The sequence below is a fragment of the Pseudorca crassidens genome, chromosome 19 (genome assembly GCF_039906515.1).
Source record: "Pseudorca crassidens isolate mPseCra1 chromosome 19, mPseCra1.hap1, whole genome shotgun sequence".
Taxonomy (NCBI): Eukaryota; Metazoa; Chordata; class Mammalia; order Artiodactyla; family Delphinidae; genus Pseudorca; species Pseudorca crassidens.
Window position 1 is genome coordinate 17,535,282 of NC_090314.1, and position 17,249 is coordinate 17,552,530.

General features: G+C 38.4%; 1 protein-coding gene across 4 annotated transcripts in view; it reads left to right on the forward strand.

Annotated features, from left to right (window-relative positions):
• Positions 1-17,249, forward strand: part of SSH2 (slingshot protein phosphatase 2) — a 252,214-nt gene that overhangs the window by 1,699 nt on the left and 233,266 nt on the right. Inside the window, exon 2 of one of the 4 annotated variants that reach the window (XM_067715348.1) lies at positions 4,992-5,050. The exons of the other annotated variants lie outside the window; for them this stretch is intronic. Within the exon in view, the coding sequence (XP_067571449.1) occupies positions 5,048-5,050 (3 nt within the window). The 5' untranslated portion in view covers positions 4,992-5,047. The remainder of the gene's footprint in view (positions 1-4,991; positions 5,051-17,249) is intronic. 4 annotated transcript variants of the gene reach the window in all.

Here is a 17,249-nt window from a genome sequence, read left to right on the forward strand (position 1 = left end):
GAGGAATTTTGTAACAGTGGGGTGGACTGCCTTGCAAAATAGTGAGTGCCCATTGCTGAAAGGTTCAAGCAAAGGCTGGAGGGCCTTTTGCCTAGGAGGTGGTAAAAGGGCTCTTTCCAACTCTGAAGATTATGTGATTTGAGAATAACTGCACTTGAAAGCTAGTAAAATATTTAAGGGTCCTCTGAAGACAAGTATCACAGGAATGGAAATTTAATATACTTTATTCTTATATGTGGTATTTTATGCTAGTTTTTGGAAAGTCACTAACATACCATCAGACCATCTTAATTCACTCCACCAGTAAACCTTTGGAAGAAAGTGGTTACCATGCCAGATTTTGGCTGAGAAAGCAACTGAAGGTTAATTGAGTCATGTAGGCAAACCAGGAACCAGTATTATATTGACATGATTTTCCCTGGGCATTGTTGGAAGCAGTTTATGCTGTAATAATAATATATGTGTATCACGTTATCATACTAATTTTCTTGAGGTGAATGATTAGTAGTACCATATCTACTTGATGTAACTTAATTAGCCAACATTTGGTTATTTTAGAATCTGGAGGTATGTTAATAGGCACTTTTGACATAGGTAATTAAATTGATCATGTGGTAAGCTCAGTTGTTGAGCTAAGTGACTGATATTTCTACATCTACTTGCTATAGTAACCTGGGTATTTCAGTTTATATGTGGCCCTGGGAGCAAAAGAATCCTGGGACGTGTGTGTGTGTGTGTGTGTGTGTGTGTGTAACAGTCAGCATTGTTAGCATGACTATGACCCAGTTACCCTTCCCTTTAAATTGTTTTCCTATTCCACTTTATCCAGAGCTTTTTCAGTTGACTTGTCTCATGGTCCTTGTGTTCCAGTATTTGACTGCTGTCCGACTTGAATATATTTGCTGTTGCATCTCTTGCTGCATGAATAAGTTGAGTTGTTTGTTTTAAAAGAGAACAGAAAGAATCTACAGAACCTCAAAAGGAGAGATTTAATTTTGTGAGGCTGGAAATTTAGGGTTTTTTAATTAATCATATTAAGCATTCTGTTACGCTTTTTCACTGTAGGAGGTAAGACATTTTAATACCGTCAGCTCTTCAGTGTTCTTTCATTAGAGATTAAACAAATCTATTGATCATCTACTGGGTGTGAATGACTATTATAGTATCAAGATGTATAAGATATTGACCCTATCTAAAATATTGACCCTATCTATCAGGGTCTGTAATCTTGGGAGGGAGGGGGTGAGGGAAGGGACAGGGACTGGAGGAGGAACAAACATGTGAGAGTAGAAAAGGAGAGTGAGGGGATGCTACTGTATGTACATGAACAGCCAGTTTGTAAATGGCCATAAGTATTGTCTGAATTCAAATTAAGATAAATTCACTAATGGCAATAGTAGTAATAATAATATGTAACATCTAAGTGCCTTACATGGATTAACTTATTTACTCCTCACAGTATGCCCAAGGGAAATTGCTATTATCCCCATCTTACTGATGAAACTGAGGCAAAGGGCTATTAAGGAATGTACCCAGTGACACTCACCTGTTGAAGATGTAATTGAAACACAGATGTGTCTAACTTTAGAATCTTCCATCTTTTTCCTTCCTGGTAATCAAAGAGAAGTATACATAGTTAGGTGGCTCTTGAACTAGGCCTTGAAGGATAGGTTGAATGTTCATAGGCCGAGATAGAAGCTGGGAAGTAGAGAGTATTCCAGGTGGAAAGAAGCTGTATACACCAAGACTTAGAGACAGGAACGTACAACGCATATCTGAAGGACTTATTAAATAGACCAGTTTGAAGAAGGATTTGTTTCGAAGAGTAGTAATAGATAAAGGTGGGGAGGCAGCTAGGGCTGCAAAGGGACTGCTGAGCTTAGGAATTTGAACTTGATAGAGAAGGTAATGGAGAGTCCTCAGAGGTTTTTGAGCGGATATGATCACAGTGGTGTTTTAAGAAAACTGATCTAGCAGCTGTGGGCCAGAGGGAGTTGAGAGGTAGGGCATGAGTGGAGCAGGTTAGAGGCTGTTACAGTAGCCCAGGTGTGAGATAATAAAGGCATGAACTGGGAATGTGAAAGAAGGGAAGGAAAAGGACAGATGCAAGGGATTGTGGAGAAGACGCAAAGGACCTGGGATTGGATATAGGGGAGGAGGAATCAGAGATGCCAACTCTTGGAATATATTGTTCTAGATGTTTCTAACTAACTGGGGGCAATTTAAGAATTATCTCTTCTATCTGGTATGAATTTTCTGAATGGATACCTGTATTGGTCCAGGGTTATATAAATACAGTGAAATACCATAAAAATCTTTTACTTTTGTAAAAGTGCTTTATGCTTTTCAGAGTGTCTTGTGTTCATGGTCTAATTTAATTCTAGAATAGCCTCATAAGTTACGCAGGACAAATACCAAGGTTAAAAGGCTTGCTGAAGATTGGAAAACTGGTTGGTATAAGATCCTGCAGTAGAACTAAGTTCCTTGGCTCCTGGTCCACGGAGTGATAAGAGAGACAGCATATTAGTTTCTGATCCTGAGAACTTGACTGCCAATAGAGAAAAGGAATCAAGACTTGAGATGCAATCAAGAACTCACACTGTCTTTTGAGTCCATTTATATATTGTCTGTTTTGACTTTCTGTCTTGACTGTCTAGAACAGAATCATCCAAGTCTTGTACAAATCATTTTTCGGTGATACCCTTATTTGAAGCCTATTATCTCTTGGTTTACATAGAAATCTTATAAACTTGAATATTTAGTTTCCATGCTCATAGAAGATTACCAGCAGCAAAATAGGAATGGAAAGGGGCAGGTGCTGCTAAAGGCAGGCTCCTTAAAGTTCTGGGAAATAATAGTTGAATGGTTTTACAGCAAGGGAGGAGGAAGAAAACCTATAAATAGCTGACCCAAGGAAAAAATTTAGCAGTTAGGGACTACTTAATGTAAGGACAAATACCCCTCTAAGACCCAGTACTCCTTCAGAGCAACTATTATATGGTTATAGTGATGACCCCAAATCATCGTAAGAAGGCTTAATCTTGTTTTGTCTTGGTTTAAGCAGTCGGGATTCAGTGAAGTGTATTTTCAGATAGAGATCCATCCAAGTTTCACCAAGGTCTTGATGTTGAGGATATGGGGAGAGGGAAGGGTAAGCTGTGACAAAGTGAGAGAGTGGCATGGACATATATACACTACCAAACGTAAAATAGATGGCTAATGGGAAGCAGCCGCATAGCACAGGGAGATCAGCTCGGTGGTTTGTGACCACCTAGAGGGGTGGGATAGGGAGGGTAGGAGGGAGGGAGACGCAAGAAGGAAGAGATATGGGAACATATGTATATGTCTAACTGATTCACTTTGTTATAAAGCAGAAACTAACACACCATTGTAAAGCAATTATACTCCAATAAAGATGTTAAAAAAAGATGCACATTTTAATTAATTGGGCAATTCATATATATATATATATATATATAAACAAATGGGGATGTGGGATAAATAGATATTATTGAATTATGTATATTCAGATATGACCACACCTCTCTCCCTAGTCAGAGAAAATAAAGCCATAGCAAATATGAAATTGATTTATATAAAGTATATACTTAAAAGTGACACTTTTTAATTTTTTTGAAGACAGCTTTAGAAAGTTTCTTGAACTGTAGAAATAATACATGCCAGTTGTAGGAAATTTGGAAAATATGGAAAAGCACAGAAAAGAGAATAAAAGATACATGCCATACAGCTGAGCGTGTATTTTTACATGGCTGAAATGCTGCTGTATGTATAATTTTGTATGCTTTTTAAAAGTTTTATATATATCATAGATGTATTGCCAAATCACTTAAATGGCTGCGTTGAGTAGTTATAACTCATTCTAACCATTCCATTATTGGTGAATATCTCGGGTTTTTCCTAACTTTTTTTTCTATTATAAATTACATTGCAGTGACCATCATTGTGTAGTCAAATATTTGACTGCATTTTGGAACATTTATTAAGATTTCAAGAAATACAATTACTGGATCACAGAGTACATACAATTTTAAGATTCCTGTTACATAGTTATACTTCCTAGGACGGTTGTTCCCAGTTAACATTTATTCCAACCAACATAGTGTAAGAATGCTCATTTCTCTTAGCCTTATTAACGCTTAGCCTTATTCTCATTTTATTGTTAATCATTGGTAATTTTTGAGGGTAAACAGTAGTACCTAGTTGGCTTGATATGCATTTTATTATTAGACAAGTTGAATATTTTTTAGATGTTTATTAGGCATTTTTGTTAACTTTTTAAAAAGATAATTTTATTGAAGTATAGACTACAGGCCCTAAAATAAACTGTTTTAAAAAGTGTGCAATTCAGTGATTTTTTTTTTTTTTTTTTTGCGGTACGCGGGCCTCTCACTGTTGGGGCCTCTTCCGTAGTGGATAGTGGAGTACAGACTCCGGACGCGCAGGCTCAGTGGCCATGGCTCACGGGCCCAGCCGCTCCGCGGCATGTGGGATCTTCCCGGACCGGGGCACGAACCCGTGTCCCCTGCCTCGGCAGGCGGGCTCTCAACCACTGCGCCACCAGGGAAGCCCCAATTCAGTGATTTTTTAATAAACCTACAGAGTTGTTCCACCTTCACTATAATCCTGTATTTCTATTTTATGAGCTATGTATTCTTTTCAATCTGTGTATTCCCTTGATACGTTATGAATATTACCCCTTTATTTATTAAAACTGTTTGCTTTTTAATTGTTTGTATTGCCCTTAGAATAAAGTCTATACTCCAGAGTTTTGCTAGCAAGACTTTTACTAAGGCTTTTACTTGCTTACCTCTTCAGCCTTGTTTCTTCCCAAGTCCCTGCCTTGCACACTGCTCAAGTCACGCTGACATGCCATGCTCCCTTTGATCTCTAGGCTTTTGCACATGCTGTTCCCTTTTCCTGGAAACCTTCCCTTCATCTCTTTACCTGACTAATTCCTGCTCGTCCTTCAGGTCTCAGCTTAAATGTCACTTCTTCTGGGAAGCTTCCCTGACTCCACTCCCAGACTATGGTAGGTGCTCCTTCTGTGCGCAACATAGCACCCTATACTTACCCATCGTGGCTCTTATCTCTTTATTGTACTGTTTGATTGCTTATCTCTCCAACTAACCTTTAAGCCAGGGACTGGGTCTATTTACATATTTTTGTATCACCAGGGTCAAAAATATTGGACTGTGGATCAATGGATGGATCGATGGATATAGTCATATTTAGCAATTTTTTCCATTTTGAGTTCTTCCATTGTTTTTAAGCACTGATTTGTTTCTAGAAGCCCAAAGAATACGACCACCCTTAAGACTTTTTTTAAAATTTATTTATTTATTTATTTATTGGCTGCATTGGGTCTTTGTTGCTGTGCGTGAGCTTTCTCTAGTTGGGGCGAGCGGGGACCACTCTTTGTTGTGGGCTTCTCATTGTGGTGGCTTCTCTGTTGCAGAGCACGGGCCCTAGCACGCCTGGGCTTCAGTAGTTGTGGCGCACGGGCTCAGTAGTTGCGGCTCGCGGGCTCTAGAGCACAGGCTCAGTAGTCGTGGCGCATGGGCTTAGTTGCTCCGCGGCATGTGGAATCTTCCCGGACCAGAGCTTGAACCCGTGTCCCTTGCATTGGCAGGCGGATTCTTAACCCCTGCTCCACCAGGGAAGTCCCTACCCTTAAGACTTTTGATAAATATTGCTAAATTGTCCTCCATAAAAGTTGAATCAAATTTTGTTGATGAGCTATGTATAAAAATGTCTGCTTCATTGTACCCTCATCAGCCCTGAATATTGTCATCATTTGTTTTCTTTATCATTTTAAGAGCTCTTGTTTACTGAACATTTACTGTGTGCCAAACACTGTGCTAAGTACCTTACGTTCATTATATTGTTTAATTTTTACATCACTCCTGTGGTTTAGGTATTATTGTCTCTAATTTACAAAGAAAATTGAGGCTCAAGGAAGTAAAATGAATTGCCCAAGATTATAGGTCTGGTGTCTGACCCCAGAACTCTCTTCAACACTAGTATTTTATTATTGTTTTGAGTTGCCTTTTTTTTTTTAAGTCAGAGGTTAAACATTTTTCAAATACTTACCATTATTTATTTTATAGTCCCTGTCTTTTAAGTCATTCATGTGATTAGCCCAGCTTTCTTCATGGAGTTATTTTTGCCATATTGATTTGTAAATATTCTTTGTATACTTATAATATTAACGTTTTTCTGTTATGTTACACATTTTGCCTTGGTTTTCCTTTGCCATTCTGTTCTATTTGTTTTTTATTCATTTTGATGTACAGACATTAAAAAATTTTAATGCTGTCATCTCAAAGTCTGTATGTGTGTTTCCATTGTTTTTCTACTTAGTTCAATTTTCCATCAACAGAGTAGAGAAATATTCACTGATATTTTCTTAAATTGTTTTATAGATTATTTTTATACTTAATTTTACTGCATGGTGTGAGATAAATATTAAATTAATTTTGTTCCAAATAGTTAACTTGTCCCAGTTCATTTTATGATACAATCACTCCTTTTTTCTAATTCCACCTCTGGGAAATACTACATTAGGATATAAGCTAGAGTGTGTTCCAGTGAAGTTCCATTGCTCTTCCCACAGGATTTTAGTTAGGTTAGCACATATTATTTAGTATTCATTAAATTGTGTGGACAGAGACTTCCCCGGTGGTGCAGTGGTTAGGAGTATGCCTGCCAGCGCAGGGGACGCGGGTTCGATCCCTGGTCCGGGAAGATCCCACATGCTGTGGAGCAACTAAGCCCATGCGCCGTAACTACTGAGCCTGTGCTCTAGAGCCTGCGAGCCACAACTACTGAAGCCTGTGCACCTAGAGCCCATGCTCCGCAACGAGAGAAGCCACCGCAGTGCAAAGCCCGCATACCGCGATGAAGAGTAGGCCCCGCTCACTGCAACTAGAGAAAGCCTGTGCGCAGCAACGAAGACCCAATGCAGCCAAAAATAAATAAGTCAATTTATAAAAAAAAAAAAAGTTGTGCGGACAGAAAATAAACTTAAACTAGCTTAGATTTTAAAATTTGACTGGTATCTGGAAAGTCCAGAGGAAGAGCGGTTCTTTGGTACTTAAAATGTGTCTTCAAGTCTCTTGTCCTTTCTATCTGGCTTTAGTGAGAGGGAGCAGATTCTAGATTATGCCCTGTCTGAAAAAGGCACCATGCAGAGCCCATACTACCTTTCTGTGTATCACCATTGCATATCGTTCCAGGTTCCAGCAGCTTAGAGCTTTGCAGTTTTTCCATTAAATGCCTGCTGTCATGTTGGCTACACAGTGCCTAGCCCATAGTAGGCATTCTCATGTCCATGTGTTTGATTTATTTGTTCATTCATTCAGGAAACCTAGCTGTAGTAGGGAAACTATTTAAAAAAAAAACCAAGCAGTTTGATTATTGATATGACTCTACCCAATTTGAAATATGCCAGAGGTCAGGTGTACATGGGAGGTGAGACCTAAGGAATCTTGTTAATCAGCAAATAGGTACTGAGTGCTGTTTTGTGCAGGTAATGCAATCCATTTTCTTACTCTGGTTCTCAGCACCGTGTCTTTTTCAGATACATTTACAAACTGCCCTGCATTTTCTTGTGCAGCTGAGCAGTATAGCTGCTATTCACAGTGCCCCTCATTTTCCTGTTTGTCAAGAGAAAGTCAGGTGAGGTGATCTTGGCTCTGAAATGTAATGAAAGTCCCATGGTTCCCTTGATTTTCTGAAAGTGAAATAATTTCACTTACTTGGTGGGAGAGGATATGCTTAGAAAGAAATGGGCAGAAATAATGTACTGTGTTACAGCCTAGATTTTTTGGAGCTGTTTGATTCATTTTTTTAAAAAAAGGTAATTTAGCACCTTTTTGTATCCTGTGCTATACTTGATTCTGAAGGTATCTATTTCTTTACTTATTCATGCCAGGATTGGGGATCCAGCAGCCAGTTAGTCCCTGGCCTCAGGAAGCTTAGAGTATAGTGGAAAGATTGGTATTAAATAAGTAATTATATTACAATGTAGTAATCACAATTGATGTATAAGCCTTGAGGAAGAGAGGGAAGGCCAGCAAGGACTACTGAGTTGAGCCTTAACGAGTGAGTGGAGTTGACCAGCAATTAGAGGGTGAGTAGCAGGAGGGAGGCAGGCATTTCTAAGCATGAACTTAAGGCACAGGGCCAGAAATGGCACGTGTGTGCTGGAAGCCACAAGCAGTACAGTGTTGATGCTGTGTAAAGTGCAGAAAATGGGGCTGAAGAAGCAAAGATAACTTCTTTTGAACTGTAACACATGTGCCCTTACTTTGGCTTTCCTTTAAAGTGAATTTGTTAAAATTTGTGATATGAGCAAGAAACCTTAAAGTATAACTGCATAGCTACCATTTTTCAAGTGTTTGCTGTGCTGTAGACACTGGATTCAGCACTAACAGGCATCACAACAATGATTTGAAGAAGTACTATAATTGTTCCCATTTTACAGATGAAGAAACTGATTTTTCAGAGAGGTGTCTAGACTCCCCCAGCTAGGAGTGGCAAAGCCGGGATTTAAACTTTGGTTGTCACACTCAGAGACCAACTACTAGGTGCCGTTTGATTTCTTCTTCTTCTTTTTTTTGGACCATTTCGCTTCCTGTTTGTCCTCCTTTAGTTTAAGTCACTGCAATTTGAGTCATTTTGCTGCTTATGCCTTGGTACTTGATAAACTCAGTTCAGCAGAAGTTTGTTGAGAACCTTCTCAAGCACTATGGGATGATATAAGGCATTATCCTTGCCTTAGAATTTAAAAGTCTAGTAGGGGAAGGCAGCTATAAGCTAAGCATGAATTAAAACAAAACAAAACAAAGCAAACCCTAGTATGGTGAGGGCAATAGGAGAGGCACAAACCAAGTGTGAACATGGGAAGAAGATACCAATTCTGTAGGGCATGCTGGACAGGGAATGTTTAACAGATCAATTGGAAAAGTTGGAGGAGCAAAAGATTTTTGCAGCTAAGAAAATGAAAGATACGTTTATTACTTCTAAATATTAATCTCTTTCAGTTCCATTTACAATTAGAAGCCAGTTTTCTCTACAGGATGATTATTGTAAGATATTGTTGTCTAAGGCATGGTAACCAGATACTGAAGCTTCTATTTTTGCAAAATGTGTGTTTGTAGATATTACCTTGCCCCTTGCCTGTTCTTCCTCTCCCACCTCTATACCTTCCCCCACTTAAAGAAAAACAACAACCTCTTTTTTACTGCTTCATATAGGTGAATGTATGAAATTATATTTATTGAACTTTAAGGGAAGACATTTCTGTGCAAGTTAATTATTAGAGCAATGATTTTCCACTTGTTGCTTCAGACAGTTTTATAAAAAGAGCAACAATTTGGGAGAGCCCTTTTTTCACATTTACGATATTTAGCACATCTCAGGCAGGAATTAAAGTAAACCACAGGTTAGCAACTCATAACACATTATCTTAGTCTATTAGGGAAGCTCATTGATTCTTTGGAGTTTAAGAAAGTGATTGTGGTTTAGAATAAAAATAGTATTTGCCAATGATTCTAGTATAAATCACATGGGAGTGGGGAAATCCCTAAAAGTATTTTCATTTCTCTCTTCTTAGCCCTTCAGAAATGCCTGTAGCAACATGAAGCAGTCTAGCATAGTGGTAAAGAGTGTAAGGTCTGGAAACAGCCTGCCTGAATCTGAACCCTGCCTTTACAACTTACTAGACTTAGACAACTCACTTAACTGTTCTATGCTTCAATTTGCCCATCTGTAAAATAGGGGTAATAATAGTACTTCTTTCACAGAAATAAGCATTAAATGAGAGAATGCCTTAGCATCATGCCTGGCACCAAATAAGCATGCACTTATGAAGTATTAGTCATTTTTATAATGATGGTGATTTAGAGTTGCTGTTTGGTTGTTAAGCAATTTTTCGTCATAACACAAATTTGGTGGGGAGGATATTTGTTTTATGGCAGTATAATTCAAATGAATAGCCTATTTCAAGGGTTAGTTTCTCTTTACCTTTTTTCTTTCTTTTGTATTTTTTAACTCAATAATAGCTATATTTAAAAAATTGGGGAATCTCAGCTCTAGATGCCAATCTCCATGACAAAGTATGTTGTGTTTGATTTTGTAATGACCCTAGAGCACCATACAGAATAATAATGTAACTGTAATCTTTAAAAAATTTTTTCACTTGAGAGCTTATCAGTTTTCTAGGCCATGCTTAGCAGTATTTTTTTTTAAATTTATTTATTTTATTTTTGGCTGCACTGGGTCTACGTTGCTGCACGTGGGCTTTCTCTAGTAGCGGTGAGCAGGGCTACTCTTCGTTGTGGTGCACGGGCTTCTCACTGCGGTGGCTTCTTGTCGTGGAGCACGGGCTCTAGGCGTGCGGGCTTCAGTAGTTGTGGCACACGGGCTCAGTAGTTGTGGATCGCAGGCTCTAGAGCACAGGCTCAGTAGTTGTGGCGCACGGGCTTAGTTGCTCCGCAGCATGTGGGATCTTCCCAGACCAGGGCTCAAACCCGTGTCCCCTGCATTGTCAGGCGGATTCTTAACCACTGTGCCACCAGGCAAGTCCAGCAGCATATTCATCTGTTGAATGTTTGGCTATATGGTAGCCACTGTAAGTGGCCACCTTAGTTTGTATCATAGACTGAATATGTTGGTGTTTTTAATGATCGAGGTTATGAATCATATAGCAAAATAAAACAGAAATTGACAGATTTTTTTAACATCTTTATTGGAGTATAATTGCTTTACAATGGTGTGTTAGTTTCTGCTTTATAACAAAGTGAATCAGTTATGCATATACATATATCCCCATATCTCCTCCCTCTTGCGTCTCCCTCCCTCCCACCCTCCCTATCCCACCCCTCTAGGTGGTCACAAAACACCAAGCTGATCTCCCTGTGCTATGCGGCTGCTTCCCACTAGCTATCTATTTTACATTTGGTAGTATATATATGTCCATGCCACTCTCACTTTGTCCCAGCTTACCCTTCCCCCTCCTCGTTTCCTCAAGTTCATTCTCTAGTAGGTCTGCATCTTTATTCCCGTCTTGTCCCTAGGTTCTTCATGACCATTTGTTGTTGTTGTTTTTAGATTCCAAATATATGTGTTAGCATACGGTATTTGTTTTTCTCTTTCTGACTTACTTCACTCTGTATGACAGACTCTAGGTCCATCCACCTCACTACAAATAACTCAATTTCGTTTCTTTTTATGGCTAATATTCCATTGTATATATGTGCCACATCTTTATCCATTCATCTGTTGATGGACACTTAGGTTGCTTCCATGTCCTGGCTATTGTAAATAGATATTTTTAAAATATGGAGACTCTGAGGACACTGAATGTATTTATGGGTTTAAATATATCTTTGTATAAGGAAACAATAGGTGAGAAGAATGATCTGTCTAATCCAGCTATACCAAGCAGTTGACAGTAGAAATTGAATGCAGCTTTTTGAAGATGCATTTCTAAAGCAACTGGATGAACTCACATATGATATAACAAGAGAGCTTTGGTTCAGACTTTGGTCGCGCTTTGATTACAGTTCTTATTATTGAACCTGTCAGAAAATAGAAACAACCTATTTCTTCTTAGAGAGAGTACTGAAAAAAATTGCATTAAGATTTCTATAAGCACAATATTTTGATTTGCCTTTTTGATCTGTCTATACAAGCTTCAAATTTCTCAACTCAGCATTTTTATGCTGATTCTGTGGTTTCCAATTAAACTTCAAAGGAAGTTGTGCTGGCTGTAAAGGAAGTCTGGTTAGGCAAGGTGTGGCTGAAAAATCCAGGAACTCCTCCACTTGCCTACAAAACATTCTTGTGGGATATAGAACCTTGAAAATTAAATATAGGGCTCTTAGGAGAAAGAACATATGCTTAGGAGATTTCCATTTAAGCACCATTTTTTGTAGGATTTTAATCTATAAGATTAAAACAAGAAAATTTTATTAAACAAAACCATGAGAAGTCTTCTTGTGTTCTTAAAATTGTCTTATAGAAGACTATAGTTGTGGTGCAAAGTGAAAAAGTTTAAAGGCCCAAGGATGATTTGAACCTCTCTGTTTCATGAGCTTGTTTAGAATGCCAGTACATGGAAAGTTAAAAAGAGAGGTATTACTCACCAAATTAGTCTTTGGTTTGTTTCCAGTTGTCTTTTCAGGTGATTCATGGCATTTAGAGGAAGATAGTGTTTTAACAGGTCCCAGGCTTATGTTTTTGTTTCGTTCTGTTTTTTCCATAGATTTTTTTTCACTTTACTGAATAGCATTCACTTGCAAACATTTATTAAGTTCCTACTGTGCATAAGACTTTATATCATTTAAGCTTCTAGTACAGTGTACTTTTTAAAACAAGTTGCCTTATCTTGAACGTGTGATGTAGAAAATTGGAAGATTGAGGTTCTGTGTTTTATTCTTTATTCTTATATGCTGAAATCTCCCATTTGATTTTGTACTTTAAAATTTTGTATTCTATTTTGTGGCTCACATTTCTGAAATAACTGTAATAGTGATTTTCTAATTAGAAATAACTTTTCTGCAATAGTTGTGTGGACTCCAAAGTGAAACCTTGTAGTGTAGAATGGGATTACATGTGGTCCTAATTCAAAGACAAGGAAAGACATTATTGAAATGGACAGTTGCCTTTGGAAGATATTCAAATATACGAAAATGTTATTTGAAAATGTCAATAGTTGACAATAGTTGGGTCAATAGTTGAGAAAATACCTTATAAGATAATTATCTCTTGACGCCTCCCTAAAATTAGGAAGTTCTCTTTTCTCATTTTCCTTTTTGCCTACTTCACTTGATTTATTATTGACTTTCTGAAATACCATTCAGGAAATTGAGAGCAGAATTTCTTCAAGATCAGTAGCCAATGTGACAGTGATATTGAAATAATGAATTTTTTTTAATGCTGCTAAAACTTTCTTGATTATATTCCTCAGAAGAAAAGTATTCTGTACATTGGCTCTGAGTATACTTTTCTTCACTGCCAAATCCAGACCTCAAAGGACAGTTTCTCTCTCTGGCTAACTTAATAATGATTTTCTGTCTTAAATTCTTGTTCTTAAGGAAGTAGGCTGTATCATAGCATAGTGGTTAAATTGACTTTAAGTTCTAGAGCCAGATTCTGGAGTTAAAATCCCAGCTCTCCCACTTACTAGGCGTAGACCTTGGGAAAATCACCTTTCTAAGCTTCAGTTTCCTTATATTACAGGATTTATGTTGGCTTTCATGAAATAACTAAATGAAAGCTTAGCACAATGTCTAGGACTATAGCATAGTGTTAGGTAGCGGCTAGTGATTACTAATGTTAAGTAGATTTAATTCTTTGCTTTTTGCACATTATTATATAATAGTATTTAATTTTTAAATTTAATATGATTATATGATTTGGAAGCTTGGCTTCCAAAGTGAACTTATTATAGGTGATATATTTGGGTCTTTACTGAATTGTGTCAGATATGTATTACTTTCACATGGGTCACTTTATGAGAAGTTGTACACCCTGGATTGAAATGAGCACAACCATCTCTGTAATGGTAATGAAGTGATATGTAATGAAGTGCACTTGAAGATAGTGAAAACTGTAGTTTGTGGTTATCTACGGCTACCCTTAAAGCTATTAAAATTCTTTTTAGATAAAGATGCAGTGACCTTTTGCACTAAGCATATGAGTCCAAAATTTAATGCTCAGTGACACACATGAGTGATATTTAAAATAATTCAGCCATTCATTTATATTATTTGTCCAAAGAATTGACAAGGAATTTTCTTCTGAGAGTTGTGTGTCATTTTTTGAGACTGCTTCTAGTGAAAGTCTCCATTATTTAGCTCTCCTAAATGACAGCCTTTTTGAAATGTCCCCCAACATCATCTCTCACCTGTGACATTTGAGTTTTTGTAAAATTCTGGCTTAATAGTTTTGGACATCAGAACCCTAAACCTTTTACCAGTAATGTACAGTGGTGGTGCAAGCTCACCTTATTGTTAAGATTACTGAATCACAACCCAGTCTCTTGTTTGAGGAATTTGGATGCAGTGATTTTTATATTTCCTTGCTACTTCTATGGAACAAATCCAGCAGGTTTCTTGGACCTTTGATGACTATTGAACTCTTGGGGTTTATTCATAAATATTGCTTCCTTGGGTTTCACAGAGTTCCAGAACTAGAAAATTGACTATTCTAACTCCTGTTAAATAGTTTCTAGTTTGGTTCTAGTGATAAAGTTCAGAATAACTCATCTTTTGGGCAGCTTCAGGAGAGTTTTTGCTATAGTAAAAGCTCTGTACTACATCTTTAGTAGGAATTGATTGGAGGTTTTCTGCAATGCTAGGCATTCAAGTAGGCACCTGGGTTCTAGGCTAGACCTACTGAGAGGTATAATACAGAAGGTCACACATTTAAATGTGGTGGTGGGATTATGCAGGTGACCAAAATTAATGAAATTAGCCAAATGAGGCTTCTGGCAAGTTGGAGACTTTAAGCTGTATTGTCAGGGGCTGCCAATTGTGACCAAGTGAGAGTGCAGACCCAGTGTTGTGGCAAAAGTCTTCTATTTCAAGAAACACTAGTAATGTCAGGGGCTGCCAATTGTGACCAAGTGAGAGTGCAGACCCAGTGTTGTGGCAAAAGTCTTCTATTTCAAGAAACACTAGTAATGTTACGTGAAATCTCTTGATTTTTCAGCGTTGGCAACTGAATTGTCTGGGAATGATATTTTGGCTACAAGTAACAAAAGACCGTTTAAAACATAAGAATATTTTTGGCTTGTCTAGCAGGAAATCCAAAGATATATAGTTCAGGACTAACTCATTCAGCAGCTTAACAATACCATAAGGATCCAAGCTCTCTATGTCTTTAGGTTCTACCATTGATAGTATGTTGGATTCCCATTTTTATACTTGTCTCCACATAAAAGATGTCTGTTGTAGCTCCAGGCAGTACATCCATGTTTGATGCAAGAAGGGGTGAAAGGTACAGTGCCAGCAGTTAGCTTTACTTTTAATTAGGAAAGCAAAAGTTTTCCTGGAAACCAACCCCATTCCTAGCCGACTTCTCTTTAAGCCTCTGGCCAGAACATAGGTCACATGGTTATCTCTAGCTGCAAGAGAGCCTGGGAAGTGCAGTTATATGACTTTCCATAATAATCATTGAGTGGCAGCAAGGGACAAGGATGTTTGGAATGTCTGTTGTCAAACTTTATCTATCATAACAACTAATGAAATTTAAAGAAATGTATCTTGAGAGCTAAACAGAACACATCCATGGCACAGACTTATCTTGTGGGCCACTAGTTTGTGGACACATTATCACAGCCCCCCCCGCCCCACCCTAGTTTAGTACTCTACTACTTGCTCTGGCTTCTATCAGTTAGTTATTTTATTAGGTTTCCAGGGTAGCCTAGTGGAAAAGAGATATCTTTTCATAATGCAGAAAGAGTGTTGAAATTAGAAAGCTTGCATTTGGGACTTCCCTGGTGGCGCAGTGGTTAAGAATCCGCCTGCCAATGCAGGGGACATGGGCTGGAGCCCTGGTCTGGGAAGATCCCACATGCCACAGAGCAGCTAAGCCCGAGTGCCACGACTACTGAGCCTGCACTCTAGAGGCCGAGAGCCACAACTATTGAGCCCATGTGCCACAACTACTGAAGCCCGCGTGCCTAGAGCCCATGCTGTGCAACAAGAGAAGCCACTGCAATGAGAAGCCCACACACCGCAACAAAGAGTAGCCCCCGCTTGCTGCAACTAGAGAAAGCCCACACGCAGCAACAAAGACCCAAAGCAGCCAAAAATAAATAAATAAATAAGTAAATATTTTTTAAAAAAAAGAAAGCTTGCATTTAAGTCCTGGTATGAAGACTTGTTAGCAGTATAATATTGGACAAGTTTGCTTAATCTTTCTGTGCCTCTCATTCTTCATCTGGAAAATAGGCATATAATATTGCGGTATAGCACAGTGGTTAAGTGCAGAGGCTGTGGAATCAGAAAGACCTAAGTTGGATCCTATCTCTGCCAAGCAAGTTGCACGGTCTCTCTGCTTGTTAATTCTTCTGCAAAATGAGGTTAATATTTGTACTTATTTCACAGATTCTTTATGAAGACCAAATGAGATACAGTGAAGTCCCAACTTAGCAGGGTTTGAAAGTTAACATATAGGAAAAAATCAAATTATAGTCAAAATTACCCTTGAAAAGCATCTCTTAAATCACCCATAAAGAACAGTATTCATGATTTGGGCATACAACTCTGTAACTGAGACTGTCTGAGGGGACACAGTTTCTCCCATCTCATGCTCATTTTGTTGCATGCATTTTTTAAAAATTAATTAATTAATTTATTTTTGGCTGCGTTGAGTCTTCGTTGCTGCACATGGGCTTTCTCTAGTTGCGGTGAGTGGGGTCTACTCTTCGTTGTGGTGCGCGGGCTTCTCATTGCAGTGGCTTCTCTTGTTGAGGTGCGCGTGCTCTAGGCACGTGAGCTTCAGTAGTTGTGACACGTGGGCTCAGTAATTGTGGCTCTCGGGCTCTAGAGTGCAGGCTTAGTAGTCGTGGCACTCGGGCTTAGTTGCTCCACGGCATGTGGGATCTTCCCGGACAAGGGATCTAACCCATGTCCCCTGCATTGGCAGGCAGATTCTCAACCACTGGGCCACCAGAGAAGCCCCTGCATGAACTTGTTGAATGTAATGGCATGTAAAGTCATGTGAGCTGTAACATAACTTATATTTTCATTCATATTTATTCTCTTATGAGCACATGTAATCAAATTAGCATAAATTAAATGCATATTTGATGCAACTCGAGAGTTATTATTTGTGAGATGCTTAGCATGGAACCTGGCCCTTTTAAGCCTTCAATAAATGGTAGCTATTGCTGCTAGCATAGGTATAACATGTGCTGTTTTAGGATGAAGAAATTGAAGTTGTCCAGGGCTCAGCTTGACTCCTGATGTGCAACATGGCCAGTGATGATTCTTTTTTCCTGCCACACCAGCCAAAATTTATAACAGATGAGTGTAGCCAAGGGAATAATGTCACTATTTTAGGGGTTAAGATGAGGGTTATGAATTGTATTTCAAGGGAAAACTAACATTACTGCCTCCAAATTTATAAGCCCAAATTAACATGATTCCCCCAAATATGCTAATTTTTTCTTTTTTGTTGTTCAAGTTGGATGTATGTCATTTACACAGAAGAAT